This window comes from Thamnophis elegans, chromosome Z (genome assembly GCF_009769535.1).
Source record: "Thamnophis elegans isolate rThaEle1 chromosome Z, rThaEle1.pri, whole genome shotgun sequence".
In the NCBI taxonomy this organism is placed as follows: Eukaryota; Metazoa; Chordata; class Lepidosauria; order Squamata; family Colubridae; genus Thamnophis; species Thamnophis elegans.
Window position 1 is genome coordinate 36,312,796 of NC_045558.1, and position 17,775 is coordinate 36,330,570.

The 17,775-nt window shown below is 34.8% G+C and overlaps 1 protein-coding gene across 1 annotated transcript in view; it reads right to left on the minus strand.

Moving 5' to 3' along the window:
* Positions 1 to 14,421, minus strand: part of ETV1 (ETS variant transcription factor 1) — an 88,492-nt gene extending 74,071 nt beyond the window's left edge. Inside the window, 6 exon segments of the mRNA XM_032238064.1 lie at positions 2,088 to 2,141; positions 11,220 to 11,237; positions 11,240 to 11,266; positions 12,871 to 12,958; positions 13,684 to 13,813; positions 14,253 to 14,421. Coding sequence (XP_032093955.1) covers positions 2,088 to 2,141; positions 11,220 to 11,237; positions 11,240 to 11,266; positions 12,871 to 12,958; positions 13,684 to 13,728 — 232 coding nt within the window. The 5' untranslated portion in view covers positions 13,729 to 13,813; positions 14,253 to 14,421.
* Between the last annotated feature and the right edge of the window lie 3,354 nt (positions 14,422 to 17,775).

The following is a 17,775-nucleotide window of genomic DNA, read 5'->3' on the forward strand; positions in this document are numbered from 1 at the left end:
GGTCTAGAAACCAGGCTGGTGAGAGTTCTAGTCCACCTTAGGCATGAAAACCAGCTGAGTGATCTTGGGCCACTCCCTCTCTTTCAGCCCCAACCCACCTCACAGGGTTTGTTGTGGGGAAAATAGAGGAGGAAGAAGTATAAAGTAAGTTTGCCGCCTTGAGATATTTATAAAAATAATAAAAACAGGATAAAAAAATGTAACCTTCACATATTTCTCAAAGGTCTAGTGTGCCATTCAAGTGCATTAATCAACAATATAGAGTTTCTAGTGTTAATGATTTACACCAAACTCATAGCATATATCTACAGCATAATGGATCAAAAGTCCAAGAAACAAGTTTAATAACCATGAGCTCCAAGAATGGAAAAATAAGAACAAATAAACTTGGAATGGTAAGACCTAAATAGGCAACTACCCATATGTTTTAAGAATACAAGAGCAGTCATGGTGCATTAAAGAAAATCTATTAATTGACAGAAAATTTTCCCTGTTCTGAGGTTTGGCAAGAAATAAAGCAATGGGGAAAATGTAATTACAAATTGCTGAATAAATACATAAATGTCCTAAAAAGCAATGTGAGTGATAAGCCAATTCATATATCCAATTTATGTACTTGCTGAATATACATTGTTACATAACATCTTTGCCCTTTGTTTTGCTCCCTTAAATTCATCCCTGGAGCCTTTTGCAAAATAGTCAACCGTTCCATTAAGGTGTTCTTTGAAATAAACCACACACAAATCTTACCACGAATCCTAGCACATTTTACGGAGTGTTTTTTTGCAGCCACATACTATTCTGCTTTAGCTAATATTTGCCATAAAAACATTCTCCACTTTCTATTTCTGGCTTAGTATGATTTCAAATTAGTTTGGTAGTGTTTCTGAGTTTACTTTACTACTGAGAAGTGACAACTTTCTTGGCTCCTCTGTTTCCTACTCTAAAAAAGCCCCATAGGAGGAGCTCCACTTTATGCTTTGCCTTTAAGTTTTCATTGAAATGTAGGATGGCTACAGATTGCTGAAGAGCAGGGTGGATAATGAAAGACACAAATCTTTGGCTACTCTGTAAGGTAAAATATATGAATCCCACACTCTATCTAAGAATTTAACTCCTAACTTCTTCTTCTTCTTCTTGGTTTTTTTTTTGGGGGGGGGGGGGTAGAAGAGAATCAAAAGCTATTTCTTTTCATTAAAATGAGAAGAGTTATAATAGTGGAGAAAAAATGTTGAACTAGCATTAACTTTGGTATTTGTATTTGTAGCACAATAACCCAAATGAAATCCTATGTGAAAACCACCTATTACTGTATACCTGGTCATTAGGCTTTTCTGCTAATACCAAGTAACTACAATTTTGAAAATTCAATTTTTTGATAGCAGATTGCTCAACTCCTATATTCTCCAATTTTGCTTTGCCTCAAAGTTGCCTTGTGTACATCCTACTTCCTTTTTTCATTTATTTATCTTTTGCCAATTAAAAAAAACATTGATAGTGGAAGCTGTCTTTAAGAATACAAAGCTGGCTGTAAATTTGGGTCAGAGACTGCACACGTTCTCAGAATATGTTAGGAACGACATCCTGAATCACTGACAAAAACATTCACATAGACTATAAATGACAATTAATTAATATTTTTACTATTTATTATTCCCCAGGTCCTCTTAAAAACTGCACTGGATAACTATTTTGAAGGTCCTCTGATTGCACACCACTAGAACATTTAGATAGAATTCCATTTCCAGTTGTTGTTGTGTTGGTTGTTGTTATTATTATTGTTATTGTTATTGTTTTACTAAAATTATTCCTCTATTTTCCCATTCTGGAAAACCTATTCTTTGTCACAATGAAAATATCTACAAAATTAAATAAATGGGAAAAAGAGGAGGAGACACAGATGGACATTGGCTTTTCAATCAATCTATTTGTTATTGCAATTCAGGGAGAGTTCTTTTTATATATTTTTATATTGCGGCCACGGACTGACATCTCCTTCTCTATCTATTGGCTAAGAAAGGAGAAATATACTACTGAAAATATTTCTTTTTTAAAAAAAGGAAAGGATTTAAAAGTGCTATACTTACAACTCTCCGCCTGGTAGTCTGGTACAAACTGCTCATCATTGTCAGGTACTTGAGCTGAAGGTAAGGTATGGGAAAAAAGAAAAGAAATAATTTATTAGAAACATTAATTAGGAAAAGAAGCTACTAAATGGAAAATAGCTAATTCTAACTCTTAGGACTAGCCAAATCAAGAAGAGAATGCACTTTACATAAAACAAAAAATTAAATGATTATGGGAATCAACAGCAAATGGGAATCAACAGCAAATGAAGATGCACTGGGAAATTCTGCACTTGAGGTTGCATTAATCAGCACTGAACACGAGCATCCCATATATTGGGCATACTTCACAAGAGCCAGCATTACTTCAATAAGTAAGGTGATGTATTAGTCACTAAATACCTTTATGCTAAAACTAGGTAGAGAACAGTTTAACCCACCTTAGATTTATGGTTTTATCTTGCCAGCATTTAGGAGGTAGAATTGCATTATGTAGCAATAAATTAAACTAATATCATTAAGGCAAGCAACCAAGGGGTCAAATAGAATGCAGGCTGAATCCCATCGAAGCTTTTGAGGCTTCTACCTTTGTACTCCTATAATATTTAAGAGGAAAAATAGCAAGGAGGAAAATAGGATAGACAAAAGAAGATACATTCCCCTTCAATTTTATTAAATTATAGAACACAGCTAAATCAGTGATATAAAACATTTCACGCTCCTGACTTCAAAGTAATTCCCTTTTTAAAAACACACACATTTGGAAATACGTTTCCACACCTTTAAGAGAATTTTGTTGTTAAACATTTACAATTTGAAACGGGATTATAAAGGCTTCTTGATTTGATAGAAGGATTCATCACTCATTCATTTATATAGTAAATTATCATCCACAAGGCAGAATATAATTACATAATATATTCACATAATAAGTCCCCAATTCTTGGATATAATTAAAAGCTTATCTTTGTGCATACTTGACGAGAATTAAGTCATATTAAGTCCTGGGAAACTTACTTCCAGCTAATGATCCTAGACATAGCAAGAGAATCCACTGTAAAGATCCTTCTCTAGAAATCATTCTTTTAAATTTTATTAATTCAACTAGAATTCACTTCAAGAGTTAATAATCAACCAAAACTTTTCACTGATACAGATTTATTACCTGAATGAAAGCATTACCAGGACATCTGAATAAAATGTGTGCATACATTTATAAATTAGCTTATAGCAACTAAGTTTTATAAACTAAGTTAGCTATAAGCTAACAGCATATACTAGTGTATATTAGTAAATAAATATTTTTAAAAACAAAATATTAGCTACAATACCATATAATATTTCTTTTTGGATAGTTTCCTATTTCTTTTCTCTATTTAAAGCTTGCTGGACAATGGTAGCATTTAAGCAGGCTATCTAGTTTAAAATCACTATAGAGAAGTTAATGTAAAATACCCACATAAGGCAAAAGAGGGTGACTGAAGTATTTCTGAAGTTGTGATCCAAAGAGCTTTACTTAAGTGAAGAACTAGGGCTAAACTGATTTTCTTTGAACTTACTACAACCTAAAGCCTCCCTCCTTTACTTCCAGGATCAATTTGCCTTGTAGGACAAAATGTTGTTTGGAAAACAAGATTTGCCTAAAAGCTCTTGGCTAATAAAAAGTGTTGGTATTGTTGATTGGATTTAGGCCCAAATTTTCAGATCACATCAGAACCACAAATGCTTACTAATAATTCTGTTAATTGGACAGCATTAATAGTACTCAGCTCAAAATGTATTGACATATAGGCAACATCAACTATGCAACCATTGCGAATTATTCTATTTCCATACGCCAAAGGAATGCTAATGTTTGCTCTTTTCATGGTGCAAAAAAATATCCTAGAGAAACTATTACCCCTAATTGTGGAAAGATGATTTCCACAATCTGTGCTAGCAGTTTATAACAACCAATGTAATTACAATATTGAACGGATAATAAGCTAAAAATACACTGTAGATTTCTCTTATTTATTTTCCATTATTCACATATTGTAATTCACATTTCTCCTTTTAAAATCTACTGGAATAGCAGGTACAATTAACTATTATTCCTTTACTATAATAAACTTCAATGCTCTTAATATCCTCTAAGGAATTTGTCTTTCAGGAACTCAGCATATCTTTCTGCCTTCACAGGAACTCTTGGGGTTAGATTTTGTGTGATTTTATCACATTAAAGCTAGATTTTTCATATTAACCTGCAACATTTAACTCTGTTCTCACTAATTCATAAGCCAAAAAAGAAAATTAAAACTTACCAGCAGCATTCTACAAGTTGTTGATTCGGATAAAAAATAAAGGTTTTTCTCTGCCCTGCATTTTTAGCAACACAAAATAAAGTTCCTAGACTAGTTGCTAGAATGTGTAAACATGTTTAAACAGTTGAAGAGAATTATTCTGAATGATTAAATCTAACTTTTAGAACAGCACTGTAACTTGCTGAAATAAAGGCACTTTAAATACAGATAAAAACAAAAAAGCCACATTAATGGGTAGAAAAGTTTTAAAGCACACACCCTTCAGCAAATATAATTCCAATTTATCTGCATTTTTTATAACTTGAGCTAGTACCATATTTCCAAATTGACCAATAGCATATTATTGTTGTTCTTATAAATAAGAAATGACAAAGTTCAAATTTGCTTCCAAGATACAAACACCAAATTAACAGACCACGTGTTTAATAGCTGTATGTTCTTTGTTGTTCGTAATAGTGTCAGCTGTAACTGGTTTCCACAGAAATTTACCAGTAAAGAAGAAAACTAGTATATTCTGTTTTATAAAATGAAAACAAGGTATAGCATATTTAAATATAGAATTACATCTTAAGTCTTGTAGATAGCAATTTATGAAATCCTGTCCAGTTTCAAATTGACTATTTGTTTTTTTCTGAAGTAAACAATCTATCCTGAACAAGCACTCAATGGCTACAATTAAGTAGAAATAAAATATCCTTTAGTATTAGAAACACAAAAAAATAGAAGAAATATAACTACTAAAATTTCAAGGTACAAAACCCAATAAGCTTCATTTAGATAGTATCAGCCCATCATGATTTCTCTATTCTTCAAATAAAACCAAGAGTAGTAGTTGATTAATGGTAAACATGTCAGGTGCCTCACAATACCACCCTGCAAAGAAATTTAGGTTTCCACACTAAAGTTAGAACAGCAAGTAGTCAATTAAGTATAACTATACCTTAAATGCCCCAAACAAACTAACTCTTGTTTGGGGGATTTAAATATACCTTAAATCTTCCAAACAAAAGTGTAGTGCTGCAAGTAGTTTTAGATACCAGTAATTTCCTTTTTCTTGTCACTGCTGCAATTCAGTGAGTCTTTCGTAAAAGGAATAGTAGTTTTTAATATGGTGACAGACCAGGAGGTAGGATATATCAATATAAATGACTGTTGAATTTGGATTTTGGGGGAGGGACAGAATATTAAATATCTACAAAGATCCCCTTTGTAGTAACATTCTAATGGACTACTTAAGATTAGGAAAAAGTTAAATAGAAGAAGCATTTTAAGGGGTAAGAACAGGGGAGTATATAATAATCCTAACAGTTTTATCAGGTTTATCTGCATTAATACACAAGGTGCCGTTAATTGTCTCACTCTGGAGAGAGAGCAATGTATGTTCTTGCTTTTGCTTCCTTCTTTTCCTGTCAACTTCTCAAATCTTCCCTGGGTGAAAGTAAGGTATGAAGTTGTTAGATAAAAACACTGGGGAGATTTTAGTTCCAAATAACATTTATTTACTTTTAAATAACAAAAAGTGCTGGGATTTATTCAGAAATATGCTCTTTTGATAGAACGGCACTGACCCAGAAATACACAGGATCACTCTCTAATAAGATATTGACATTTTCAATACACACCTAAATGCCTCAGACCATTTTTTAATATTAAGAAGAAAAGGCAACATCTTTAAGATTTTATTATTAAGCTAAGCAACCAGCAGAATAGAACAAACTGAAGGTCAATTTAGTTTTTTTTTCAAAAGTAATCACTCTCTCCCCCTAAAAGTATATGGTGGGGGTAGCGCAAAAGAAGACAGAAAAGTAGACAGCAAAATAAGTTGAGTTGATATTTAATTAAAACCAGCTCTATCCACTGTAACAATGACCTGCAGCCAAGTATGGCAGAAGATGTATGAATCATTCTCTTTGCCAGTGAATGAGACAGCTGATCTCTTAAACAATTATTCAAGAGAAGCAGTCAGAATTGGAGTTCTGCCTTCATTCACAAAAACAGAATCCAGCAAGAAACATGTGGCTTCAATCACAATCTTTTCTTGTCACACCCCCAATAGAAAAGTAGAGAGAATGAAGAGAGACAGAAGAATAAACTTGAACTTTTTATATAAACACATCAATTTCATTGCTTTCTTTTAGGACACTACACAGGCCCTATTAGGGAAACAAATACAATAAATGAGATGTCAAAAAAAAAGATGGTCTCAGAATGGAAAAAAGTTACAGGCTCCACAGGAGATGCACAGGAAACAGAGTGAGAAAGGGAAAATGCATAAGGCAGATTAGCCAAAGCACTATTTTTACTCCTTTTCTTTTTAATCAATTCTACACAGACTGTGACATTCATTCCTTCTTAGCACTCTAGCAATCCATAAGCCAAATTGCCAAAGATTTTGAAGATCTAAGAATTCTCCTTTGAAAAGGAAAAAAAATACACAAATTAAGAAGTACCTGTCTCATTGTTCTATACACACGAAAATATTTACCAGCTAAAATATAAATAAAGAAATGGTGCTCCTTCCAATTAATTCTCTAAAGTGAATCATATAAGAAGAATATGACATTTTGCATTTTAAGATATTAAAAAGCACACTATTTCCAAAATTATACACTTTCTGTCCAAATACTTTTTAATAGTTTTGAGATGCAAAAGTGACTAATAAATCTCAAATCCAAAACATTTTTGTCAATACAGCCTGATCTTAACATTGTAGTCCTAGAAAGTAGACATCCAAGACCTATGAGACAGATTATTATTTATTTGACTATACAAAGTTATTACACTATTTTATATTGAGCAGAAAAAGCTCTTAAAATCTATGTACATTTAAAGACATCATAAATATGTCTTCCAAAAGCCTAGCTTTATCTTTATTATCTTTATGACACATACAAATCTTCCATCCTCACCACTTTAGGTTTCATTTAACAGATGCCTTCAAGTTATGTATTAGGGATAACCCTGTAACTTTGTTTCCCCAAATATCTCGGGAACTTTTACTGTACAAAGTTTGTATTTCTCATTAATTTTTTCTACTATAATTTAGTTCTTTTTTAAGGGACACATTTAAACACTATATAAAATATGAAAGTTTTAGAACTCTCTTGATTGTGAAGATGAGGATAACAAACTAACATCCTGATTTAAGGCACTTCAATATCATTTTCTCTCTTGATCAAATAAAAAGGGACAATTAAATTTATTTGAAAGAGAAAAATAAAATAATGCCAGAAAAGAAACAAGAACATGGAATTTTCACGAAGTTCAATCACCAAACCTGGCCATTATTTTCACTGGCACCAGTATATTTTCAGAAAATTATTTCTTTATCTGAATCTCTGATGTGACCCAAAGGAGAAAGGGACATACATACATACATACATACATACATACATACATACATACATACATACACACACACACACACACACACACACACACACACATATCCTGTCCTTTCACTAATATATTATTCTTTCTAGATGACACTGTGTTAAATCAATACTAATTTAACAGAGTTTTACATCCTGTAACATTTACATTACACTTTATCCATCATTTTTAATGTTTTGAATACAAATTTAAAACATTCTTCTTTTCAGATTATTTTTCTTTCAAACCACAAACTGTTTCCATCATAACACAGCAGGCTTTCAGCACCATCAGTCTTTTCGTTCCCTTTTTTGTTACAGAATAAACAGCGGGAGCTTCCGATAATGAAAAACATTAAGTTCATATTTGAGCTGATTATTTGAAGTCAATTGTTAACTTCTATTTGTCAAGAGCAATTTAATGCAATATCTACAAATTCAATAGGGGAGTTCCATCATCTACTGGGCCAAAATGGCATCACCATGACACTGCATGCATGGGAATTAGCTGGTTTAGTTGAAAGTCCCATAAATATTGAATAAACTTTTCTATGTATGCACAAAGGAAGTATGGCACCTGAATAACCCAGGGTTGTTAGCAGATGATAGTAATGCTTTACTAAATTAGGAAATTATTAACAGCCCTTCATTTTTTTCAAATGTTCAGGTCCCAATGGTTTATTGTTTTAAGCCTCAATACAGTAGAGCAGCTTTTCTACTGAAGGAAAAAAACAAGTGTTTAAGTCTGTATCTCACATAGAGAACAAGAAAGAAAGTTTGGTCAAGCACTCTGCTAGATTCTTGTGCCACTGGATGCAAACCATTTTGAACTGACACCCTAGATTTGGCACACATATCACAGCAACCAAATTACAGCACACTAGATTACAGCAACCAAATCTGGTTCTATTCACCACTGAATTATTTTTCCACCTTCAATACATATGTAAATGCCATTGTTTCCAATGCCACTTTTGTGAAAAGAAAATAGACTGTTTATGATTACTCATTTTAAGCAACATCTTCCCCAGAAGAATAGGGATACTGATAAATATGCAGTTGAAATATCTCAGCTATCATTTTTCTCTTTTCTGCTCTTATTCTTCCTGTCTAAAAACTATTCTCTAAAATGGGGAGAATAACTAAAAATTCTCGAATAACTAAAAAATGATAATCCATAATTATTCCGTCAGATGCTACTGTACTATTTTTAAAAAGGAGTGGCAGAATTAAGAAAGTTAAAGTGACATTTCTGGCTACAAAGTATTATGAGAGCTAATTATTCACAGAGTTGTAACTTTATCAGCAACCATGTGAACATAAATGGACAAAATTTAATCAAGGGGTAAGCAAAGTAGATTTACTTCAAGACCAATTTTATAATTAATCTTGTGTGGATTAGTTACTTACTACGTACAGAGCATTTCAATGTTTTTGTTCTTTCTTAGAAAATGCAAAAAATAACTATTAAGTCATATCTATGATTTGTAGTCTTAGGTTACAAAAACTTTCCCTCAACTATTACATTTCATATAAACTCAATTAGTTTTCATGTTTAGGATTTGATTCAACCAAGCTCTATGCTGGTCACTGGACACATTATTTAAATATGTTGGTAGCATACGTCTCTAAGGTAAGAATTTAATTTTTCATGTTTAATTGGTAATAACACAAGCGTTTTCTGCATGCTAACTCAGAAGAGTGTCTTATTGCTTTCAGTGAAACTTATTTCTAACTGAGTACATGACTATAGCTCAAATTGTTTATTTCCTTTTGTTTGTTCCTTTTGTTTAATCAGAACCATGATTAGCAAATGATATAAAATCCATTTTTGTTCATTCTTCCTATTCAGAAACATTTTAAACAATTATCTGATTGCACTTTTAAAAAACTGTATTTAATCAAAATTTACCAAATTAAGACATGCATTAAAATTTAAACTCAATGAATGAAATGAGCAATACTGAATGCTTAGTGCTTTGATGGTCTTCCAAGTTATCAAGACAAGCTGAAAGTTCAGCATATGTATAGATCTTTACTAGAGTTACTTTACAGAACTATTGCTGAATTTTAGCTAAGATCTTCAATATTAATATTGAGGCTTACCACCTATTACACCATATTTAATATTTTTGCTAGAAAAAATATTACTGTACATAAAAGTATGCCAAAAAAGATAAATTAATGCGAATTACATACTATTTGGCAAATTATATCAGGCAGTATCTAAAAGGTAGGCAGCCTATATGTACCGTTACAATACTTCTCTTTTCTCTGTTAAGCAACTGCATCAAATTATCCCTTTCCTTTCCAAAAGAAATAGGATGTTCATTCAACAAACAATGCACATTCAGTAAGAGTTAAAAAAAATTAAAACCTAAATGAATACTAAAAATGCATAAACAAGCAAGAGCACACATAGACAGAGGTATATCACCTAATTCTGAATGAGGTTTAATTAAATTTTCTACTTCTCGGTTTTATACACACACACACACACACACACACACACACACACACACACTGTATACATATTTTTTAAAAAAGAAAAGAATTGAATCGAGTTATTTTCATGCTGAAAAAAGCCCAAACATGTCAGGAGCATCAACTTTTTTAGTTAGAAAATATAACTCAGTGAAGATCAACTTCCTAAGCTTTTGCAAAACTTATCTTGGCATTTCATCCTAATCAAGTCAAAATCCATAGTAATTTAACTCCAGCATTAAAACTATTTCATTATAATCTGTCAACTATGTTAAAATAATCTATCTCAGATTATGGAAATGCAAGGGGGTATGAGAGGAAGGAAAATAAAATAAAATAAAGTTTCTCCTTTTAAATGCCTTGCAAAATAAATATCTATAAATTTGAAATAATGGTAATAGAAATCCATCGTTTCTTAAGTAGCCAATACACACCTAACGTTCGGTGTTGCGAGCAAGCAGGGAAGAAGACACTTTCACTTAAATCTTGAAGCATCCCGTCCTGATGAACTCAGAGAAACTATATTCTGCCATCAGAAAAGTACTTCCTCCAGAACACTAAACAATTGTATGCTCTGCTCTGAAGGAAAGAGCGAGCCCAGTTCTGGCTGTAGGCAGTCTCCTGAGGTACAATAATATAAACCTGATCAATTGCAATTAAAATCTGAACAGAGGCTTGGAACGTGAAGTCTTGGTGCATTAGTTCTTGCCAAAAGCAGATGTGATTGTGGGCTGGAAGCAATTTCTCCTGGTAATTTGTGATGACATTGGATAGAGCAGCCCCAGAGTCCCCAAAGACAAACTCATCAGAGGCTCTAATGTATGCATGACACATGAGGTGGCTCTTTTAGAGCTCAATTAATTGGGCTGAACATTAAGACAGCAAGTTCAGGACTTTTTCCCCCTCCCTTTCCCCCTCCCTTTTTCTTCCAGAGTGCTCCCCCCCCCTTTCCTTTCTTTCTTTATTTTGGGTAGAAAACATTTTTCCCTCCTTACCTTCTGCAAGCCATGTTCCTGTAATTGGCTTAGATCTTGAAACAGTTCTAAGAAAAGAATAAGATATATATTTTTTTAAAAAATGTAAGCAGCTCTGTAATGTTCAAATAATATTAAATTAAGCAAAGATCTTTGTAATTTATTATATTTCATCTAATTTGTGTATATGCAAATGTTAGTTTCTGCATAAAATATATCTGGTAAAAAACACAATCAAATCCAGTAATAATAAAATACATGTATCTATTGAGAGAACCCATAAAAATCAATTGACCTGATTTCTGAATGACCAAGACTACTTAAAGAGAAATTCCTTGAACTTCTTTATGCATACCCACTCAAATACAATTTTATTGATTTTAGTGGAGCTTACTCCAAAATAACTGCATCAGGCTATAACCTAACATTTTTTAAAGGAGTACTCAATAATGAAATGCAGTTTTGCTCATATGTTTGGTATAAATTATACAATGATAGAAATAAAATCCAGACAAGTTGCCATTGCAAAGTAAGGTTTTTACTTAAATTACTTTGGGAAGGAGGAATTTGCTAGTTAATGTATTTAGTTAATAAATCACAAATATAACCAATATGGACATCTGAATTGGTAATTTAGTCAAATCAGTTCTCTGCAGGACAAATGCATGAATTCATGAAGCTCTTGTTTAGTTTTGTTGCTATTAATCATTATTTCCACATTAGCAGATAACTTTTTATACAGCATTTTTAGAAGAGTGCATGGGCTTTCAAAATTATTTCAGATCATTCTCTGGGAAATCTTTAAAAAGCTACCAATCCAAGTTGGGTAGAGTAGTCTTATTATAATGCAGATGGATAAGAGTGAATTTCTCTAGTCTGAACCCAGTCTAAGAAAGGACATTGGTGCTTTTCTTAGTTTAAGAGAAGCAAGTGAGGACTATTTTTCCCCAGTAAGCCATGAGTTGCTGTTTGAAGCAACTAGCTATCAAGGCAGCACTGTTGCAAACACTTGTTTCCCTTCAACAGCCTTTCCACAAACTTACTAAGTGTTAGATTCACAGGGTGTGATGTTAAAAAGTGTAATGAACCATTTTCTTCTGAGTGGTTCATAGTTGGTTACTATAGGAGTTACAAACCAAAGGGTAGAAATGGAAAAAGTAGGCAGATAGAACTCTGGATCTTGTCCTATTTCGCCTCTTAGTGATTAAAGCAAAACTTTAGCATCTCTCTGAAACACACCAGTATGCACTCCAAAAGGAAATGATAATGGGGAGGAAGTGTGCAGAGGTCTACAGGTGAGCAAATTGTGTATGCCCTTTTACTACCTATCGATTCTTGCCAAATTTTCACCTCCAGATATATGGACTTACTTACATCCCTACCATGTGGCAATACCTAACACAGAGGGTGAGTCACTGAAGGTACATCAGCCTAGCGGTGAATTGCTTTTGTCAGCTTGTGTCACATCATGAGATGTGGTTTTCTTGTCTCATTTCTTAAATAGATGTAGACAAAACTCCAGGAAGATGCATGAAGGTGGAAAAAGGGAGAAAAGGAGAGAAATGCGCAGACATCAACATTTAAAAAGCATATTACAGGGTATGTAGTTATAAGAGGGGGAGCCAGTAACATTTATTCTCCCCCCCCCTCCTTGCGTAACACATATCCTCACCTTCTGAGTCATGAGCCAGATCTCTGTTAATGAATTTTCTTTTCCTGACATTTGCTGGTCGCTCATTACAATTTCTCCCACAGAGATTCTACAAATAGAATAGAATGGTTATTTTAAAAGGAAAAAGGGGAAGAAGTTAGATATCAAGCAATATTAGCAGTAGGTTTTAAATGTTAAGGCTATGGAGAAAGCTTAAAGCTTCCCTACTGATCTTATCACTAATTTCAAACTAAAATTACTAGAATACGCAAAGGAATATTTAGGTTCAACCCACCTACTGAAAACACATGTCCATATAGACACCTATATAGAAAGGCAGGGCTGTAGGTGTTAAGTATTAATTTTGGCAATCTAAAGTTCTAACACCTACCAAGGGTATTTCTTTAAAAGCCAACTTTTGATTGATTCTGGTTGGACATTATTCTTTAATTTTTAACTTTTTTTGTCAAAGTCCTTTAAAAGGAAAAAAACTTTTTTTTTCTTTTAGGAGACTTCTCTCTATTTAAGAAGACAAAAAGACAAAACACTTCTAAAACTGCAACAATTATGATTTCTTTCATCTTATACTGAAGGGTAAAAGTGCTTTTGTTTTTCCTCAAAAGAAATGGTATGTGGAAAAAAATGGAAATTTATTGAATTAAATGTACATCTCATTACAAAGTATAAATTTTCCTCCCTTCACTTCCGTCCAAAAATAAAACAACAAAAAAACCCAGAACAATTTTCCATTAAAACCTTTTGCCTTCTCCCCTTTTAACTACAAATTGCACCCTCCCGCCGAGAGACCCAACAACTTAGGAGCTGATCACTCACATTGGTGACCATGTAAGGCACTTGCTGGTCATAAAATCCATCCATTCTGATGACTTTATCGTAGTATTTTTATTATTTTCTGGACATTGGATTTAAAAGAGAGTTCCTCCAGATGCAGCCTTCAAAGAGCCTTAAAAAAACCGAGAACACAAGATGGCTTTTAGATATTTTTGTTTAAATCATGAATGAACTGCTTGAATTTGCATATCTAATGATCCTCCGAGAGTGCCATTCATAAAAACACACGCATCCCTCCTTCTCTGCTGCCTTCCTCTTGGTTACAAGCAAGCCGGAGATAGCAAGAGGATGGAAAGGACTTCGGGGGGAAAAACAAGAAATCAAATCGCGAGCCAAGCTGGCATGCCCGCTTTGGTCCCTGGAGCGATCCCATTTGTAAACGTGTGCAGAACTAGTAATGGCGCACAACACAACTCGCGTTACACCTAACGGGAGAGAGGACAGAAAAAGAGCGAGAAAGAGAGAAAGAGAAGGCAGAGCTACCTTCTCTTTGCAAATCACAACCACGTAATCGCCGGAGCAACACAACAAAGTTGCTGTTAAAAACCCACCTGAAAGTACGGCAAAGACGATCGGATGCGCGCGCGCACATACGCGCACCAAAACAAAAGTCCCTACAAATATAATAAGAACATTAATTATTTCTCCCAGCACTTCTCCTTTCAAGCGAAAAGCGCCACTGACAGGACTCTACATTCAGTGGTTTTTCCTCTACTTCTCCTCCAGGGGCCTCTAGTCTAAACCGAGGGATCTCCGTAGCCCATTGGCTAACCGCGTCTTTAACAGGATCAGATTTCTGACTGTCAGTCAAACTGCCTCTCCCCCCCCCCCCCACTCCCGAGGAAAAAGGGAAAAGCCGGATCCTCCCGGATTCTGAAGGGGATTCGAGGGACCGTTGTTTTTTCCTAATTTTACCTCTCTGTGTCTGTCTGTCTTTCCCCCCCCAAGCGCACGCAGCTGTTATACAAAGATTTGGACCGGTGCGAGATACTCAGTTTAACAGCGCCGCTGTCACATAGATGCGGTGCCCACGACTTAATATTTCCGTTTGTAATTTGAAGAAATCCCCCCACCGTATGCCAGTAAAGGGGACCCAGTCAATGTATTTCATTTGATGTGGCTTTTTTTTTCCACAAAACGCTGTTCTCCAATCACAGCCTACCTTCAGAAAAATTCAGCTATGATTTTCCATTGCTTTAGAATTCACATACATAACTTATTTCAAGGATTAGATCAAATATTGAAAACCCTATCAGTTCCCTACAATTCCCAATTTCCCAAAAACTTCATTACCTATCCACCCCATACACAGACTAAAGTGATGCTACTGGGCATGATTCTTTTATTATGAATGAATCTTATTGTAAAAGCATGAATACCCAGACTTTAAATTTAGTGAATAAAATGGTGATTTGGTAATTTGATTAGAATATAAAAAACTTTTCCTGAGCCAAGTTTTTGGAATCACATTTCAGGAACATGTATTTTACAGTTTTCTAGAAGAAATGTTATGTCAAATTAATAGAGGGACACAGGTGGAGTACAATTCACTGAATACATAAAAACAATTGGATTCACAAGAACATTCTCACCTAACAGCTCATGACAATATCCTTTCAACTGTTACATAAAGCTTTTCTCCTGCACTTTTGAGAACTACAAACTTTAATAATTGTTGAGCTTGTTTACATTAAGCTTTCCAATTCAAAGCTTTCTTTTTTATTTTGTTTTGAACTATCATCTGCTCCTTTGAAAGCTGTCCGTCTTTGCCCACGTACGTATACTACCAACTGGCACCTCAGCAAAGGAAAGAGATAGTTTACTTACATATCCACAGAGGAAATCAGGGCCCCATTCTGAAGCATCCAAGAGGGCTTCCCAAAGATCAGACTGCTTTAATGTTCCAAAGGGAGGTGCTTCATTCTCTCAAGGATGCTTTAATAAGTACCAGGTGCAAATGTTTTGCATTGCTCTACTAGATAAATATCAGAAATGTACTGTGTGCCAAAAACCACATTCTCTAGTCTAGACCATTCTCGAATACAGCTCATCTGTCTGGAACCTGCACTGCATATAGGACATTAATACAATTGAACGAGTCCAGAGATATTTCACGAGAAGAGTCCTCCACTCCTCTGCTTGCAACAGAGTACCTTATGAAATTTTGGGCTTAGACAACTTAGAACTATGCCACCTTTGGTCTGACCTGAGCATAGTATATAAAATTATCTGCTGCAATGTCCTACCTGTCAATGACTACTCAGCTTCAACCACAACAATACACAAGCCACAATAGATACAAACTTAAGGTAAACCACTTCAAGCTTGATTGCAGAAAATACGACTTCAGGAACAGAGTGGTAAATGCCTGTAATGCACTACCTGACTCTGTGGTTTCTTCCATAAACCCCCAACCTTTAACTTTAGACTGTCTACTGTTGACTTCACCCCATTCCTAAGAGGTCTGTAAGGGGCATGCATAAGTGCACAAAAGTGCCTACCATCCCTGTCCTAATGTCCCCATTCATTTGTATTGATTTCAGTATTCATAATCAATGTTTATACTCATACCTGTTATCTTATACATGCTTGCAAATAAATAAATAAAATAAAAATAAAAAGAGTTTATTTCTGATTGAAGCACTTAACAAAGAGGAATGTCTCCTTGAGTTTAAGCAGTGGAATGGAGATGCTGCTGTATTTCATTTTGCTTAAAGCAAGATGTTGGTGATTAAAGTTTTAGCCCATCTTTATATTTGATTATTTCAAGGTGGCGTACATACTTTATACTACTGCACCTTCAGTTTTCCCCACAATAAAAGTTTGTGAAGTGGTTTGTGCTCAGAGAAAGTGACTGCCCTAATATACACACAAGCAAGCATGACTAAGACAGGCCAAAATCTCTGTTTCCTAGTTTTTAGCCAGCACATTAACAGCAGGGATAGGCTGTTTCGGGTTCGCCCTGGTTTGGGGGAACCTGCAGCTAATGTTATGGCCAGTTCAGAGAACCTCCAAATCCATACCTGGCTGGCCCATTTTGGATGTAGGATAAGTGCAGGGCTCATGCAGAAGCTTGGGGAGGGGAAAAAGTGAGCCTCCTGGAAGTTTTGGAAACAAGATTTCCAGCCTTGGATGGCCTCTGGAGCCCGGAGGGCAGTTTTCATCCTCCCAAAGACTTGACCAAAGCTCCATAGCCTGGGGAAGGCAAAAACAGCTGACTGCTGTGGTGCAGGAGGCTGACTAGGTCATGCCCACCATGGTGACACTCACCCAAAACTGGGCAGAAAACCAGTTGCTGAAATTTTTGAAGTCTGCCTCTGATTAACAGTGCACCAAACTAGCTCTATGATGGCTAATAAAGCACATCAACCATACAATAATGCTTTGAATGGAATGATCTGTGATACAAGTCATCTCAAGAATGTCTGGGACATCATGGTCACAGCATGTAGGCTGTGTTTTGAGTGCCTTCCTGAAGCAGGGACCATTTCACATGCCCTATGTATAGATGCATGTATATATGTATGGGGGGAAGAGCAAAAAGATTGCTATGATCTCAGCGCACAAATAGAATTAGAATTTCTATGATGATTTAATGATTATTATGGTGTCACTTACCCTCCTCTCCAGATGCTGATAGGTATATCTTCCATTGTTATTAATTATAGTTAAAGGAGCTAACAGGTTGGTTAAAAACACTATTAATAAAAGTCAACTTAATTTATTTTTCATACTTGTAGTACTGAAAGCAGCAAAACAAGAAAAAAGGATTGCAAATTTAAATGAAACAAACTCTGCTAATGATAGGGAAACAGCAGTTAAAATAATTGATACAATTCAGAAGACCTGGCTGAAGAACAAGTCGTATATTAAGGCAGTGTTTCTCAAATGCTCCAACTTTAAGATGTGTGGACTTCTACTCTCAGAATTCCCCAGTCAGCATGATCTAACACTCTTTCAAAAGGATATCAATCTGCATTTACATTGAGCCTGGTAAGACTTGATGAGAAGTCTTCAGAAGGCATAAGTTAAGGCAGGGCTGTCAAACCCTTGGCCCATGAGCCAGATGATTCA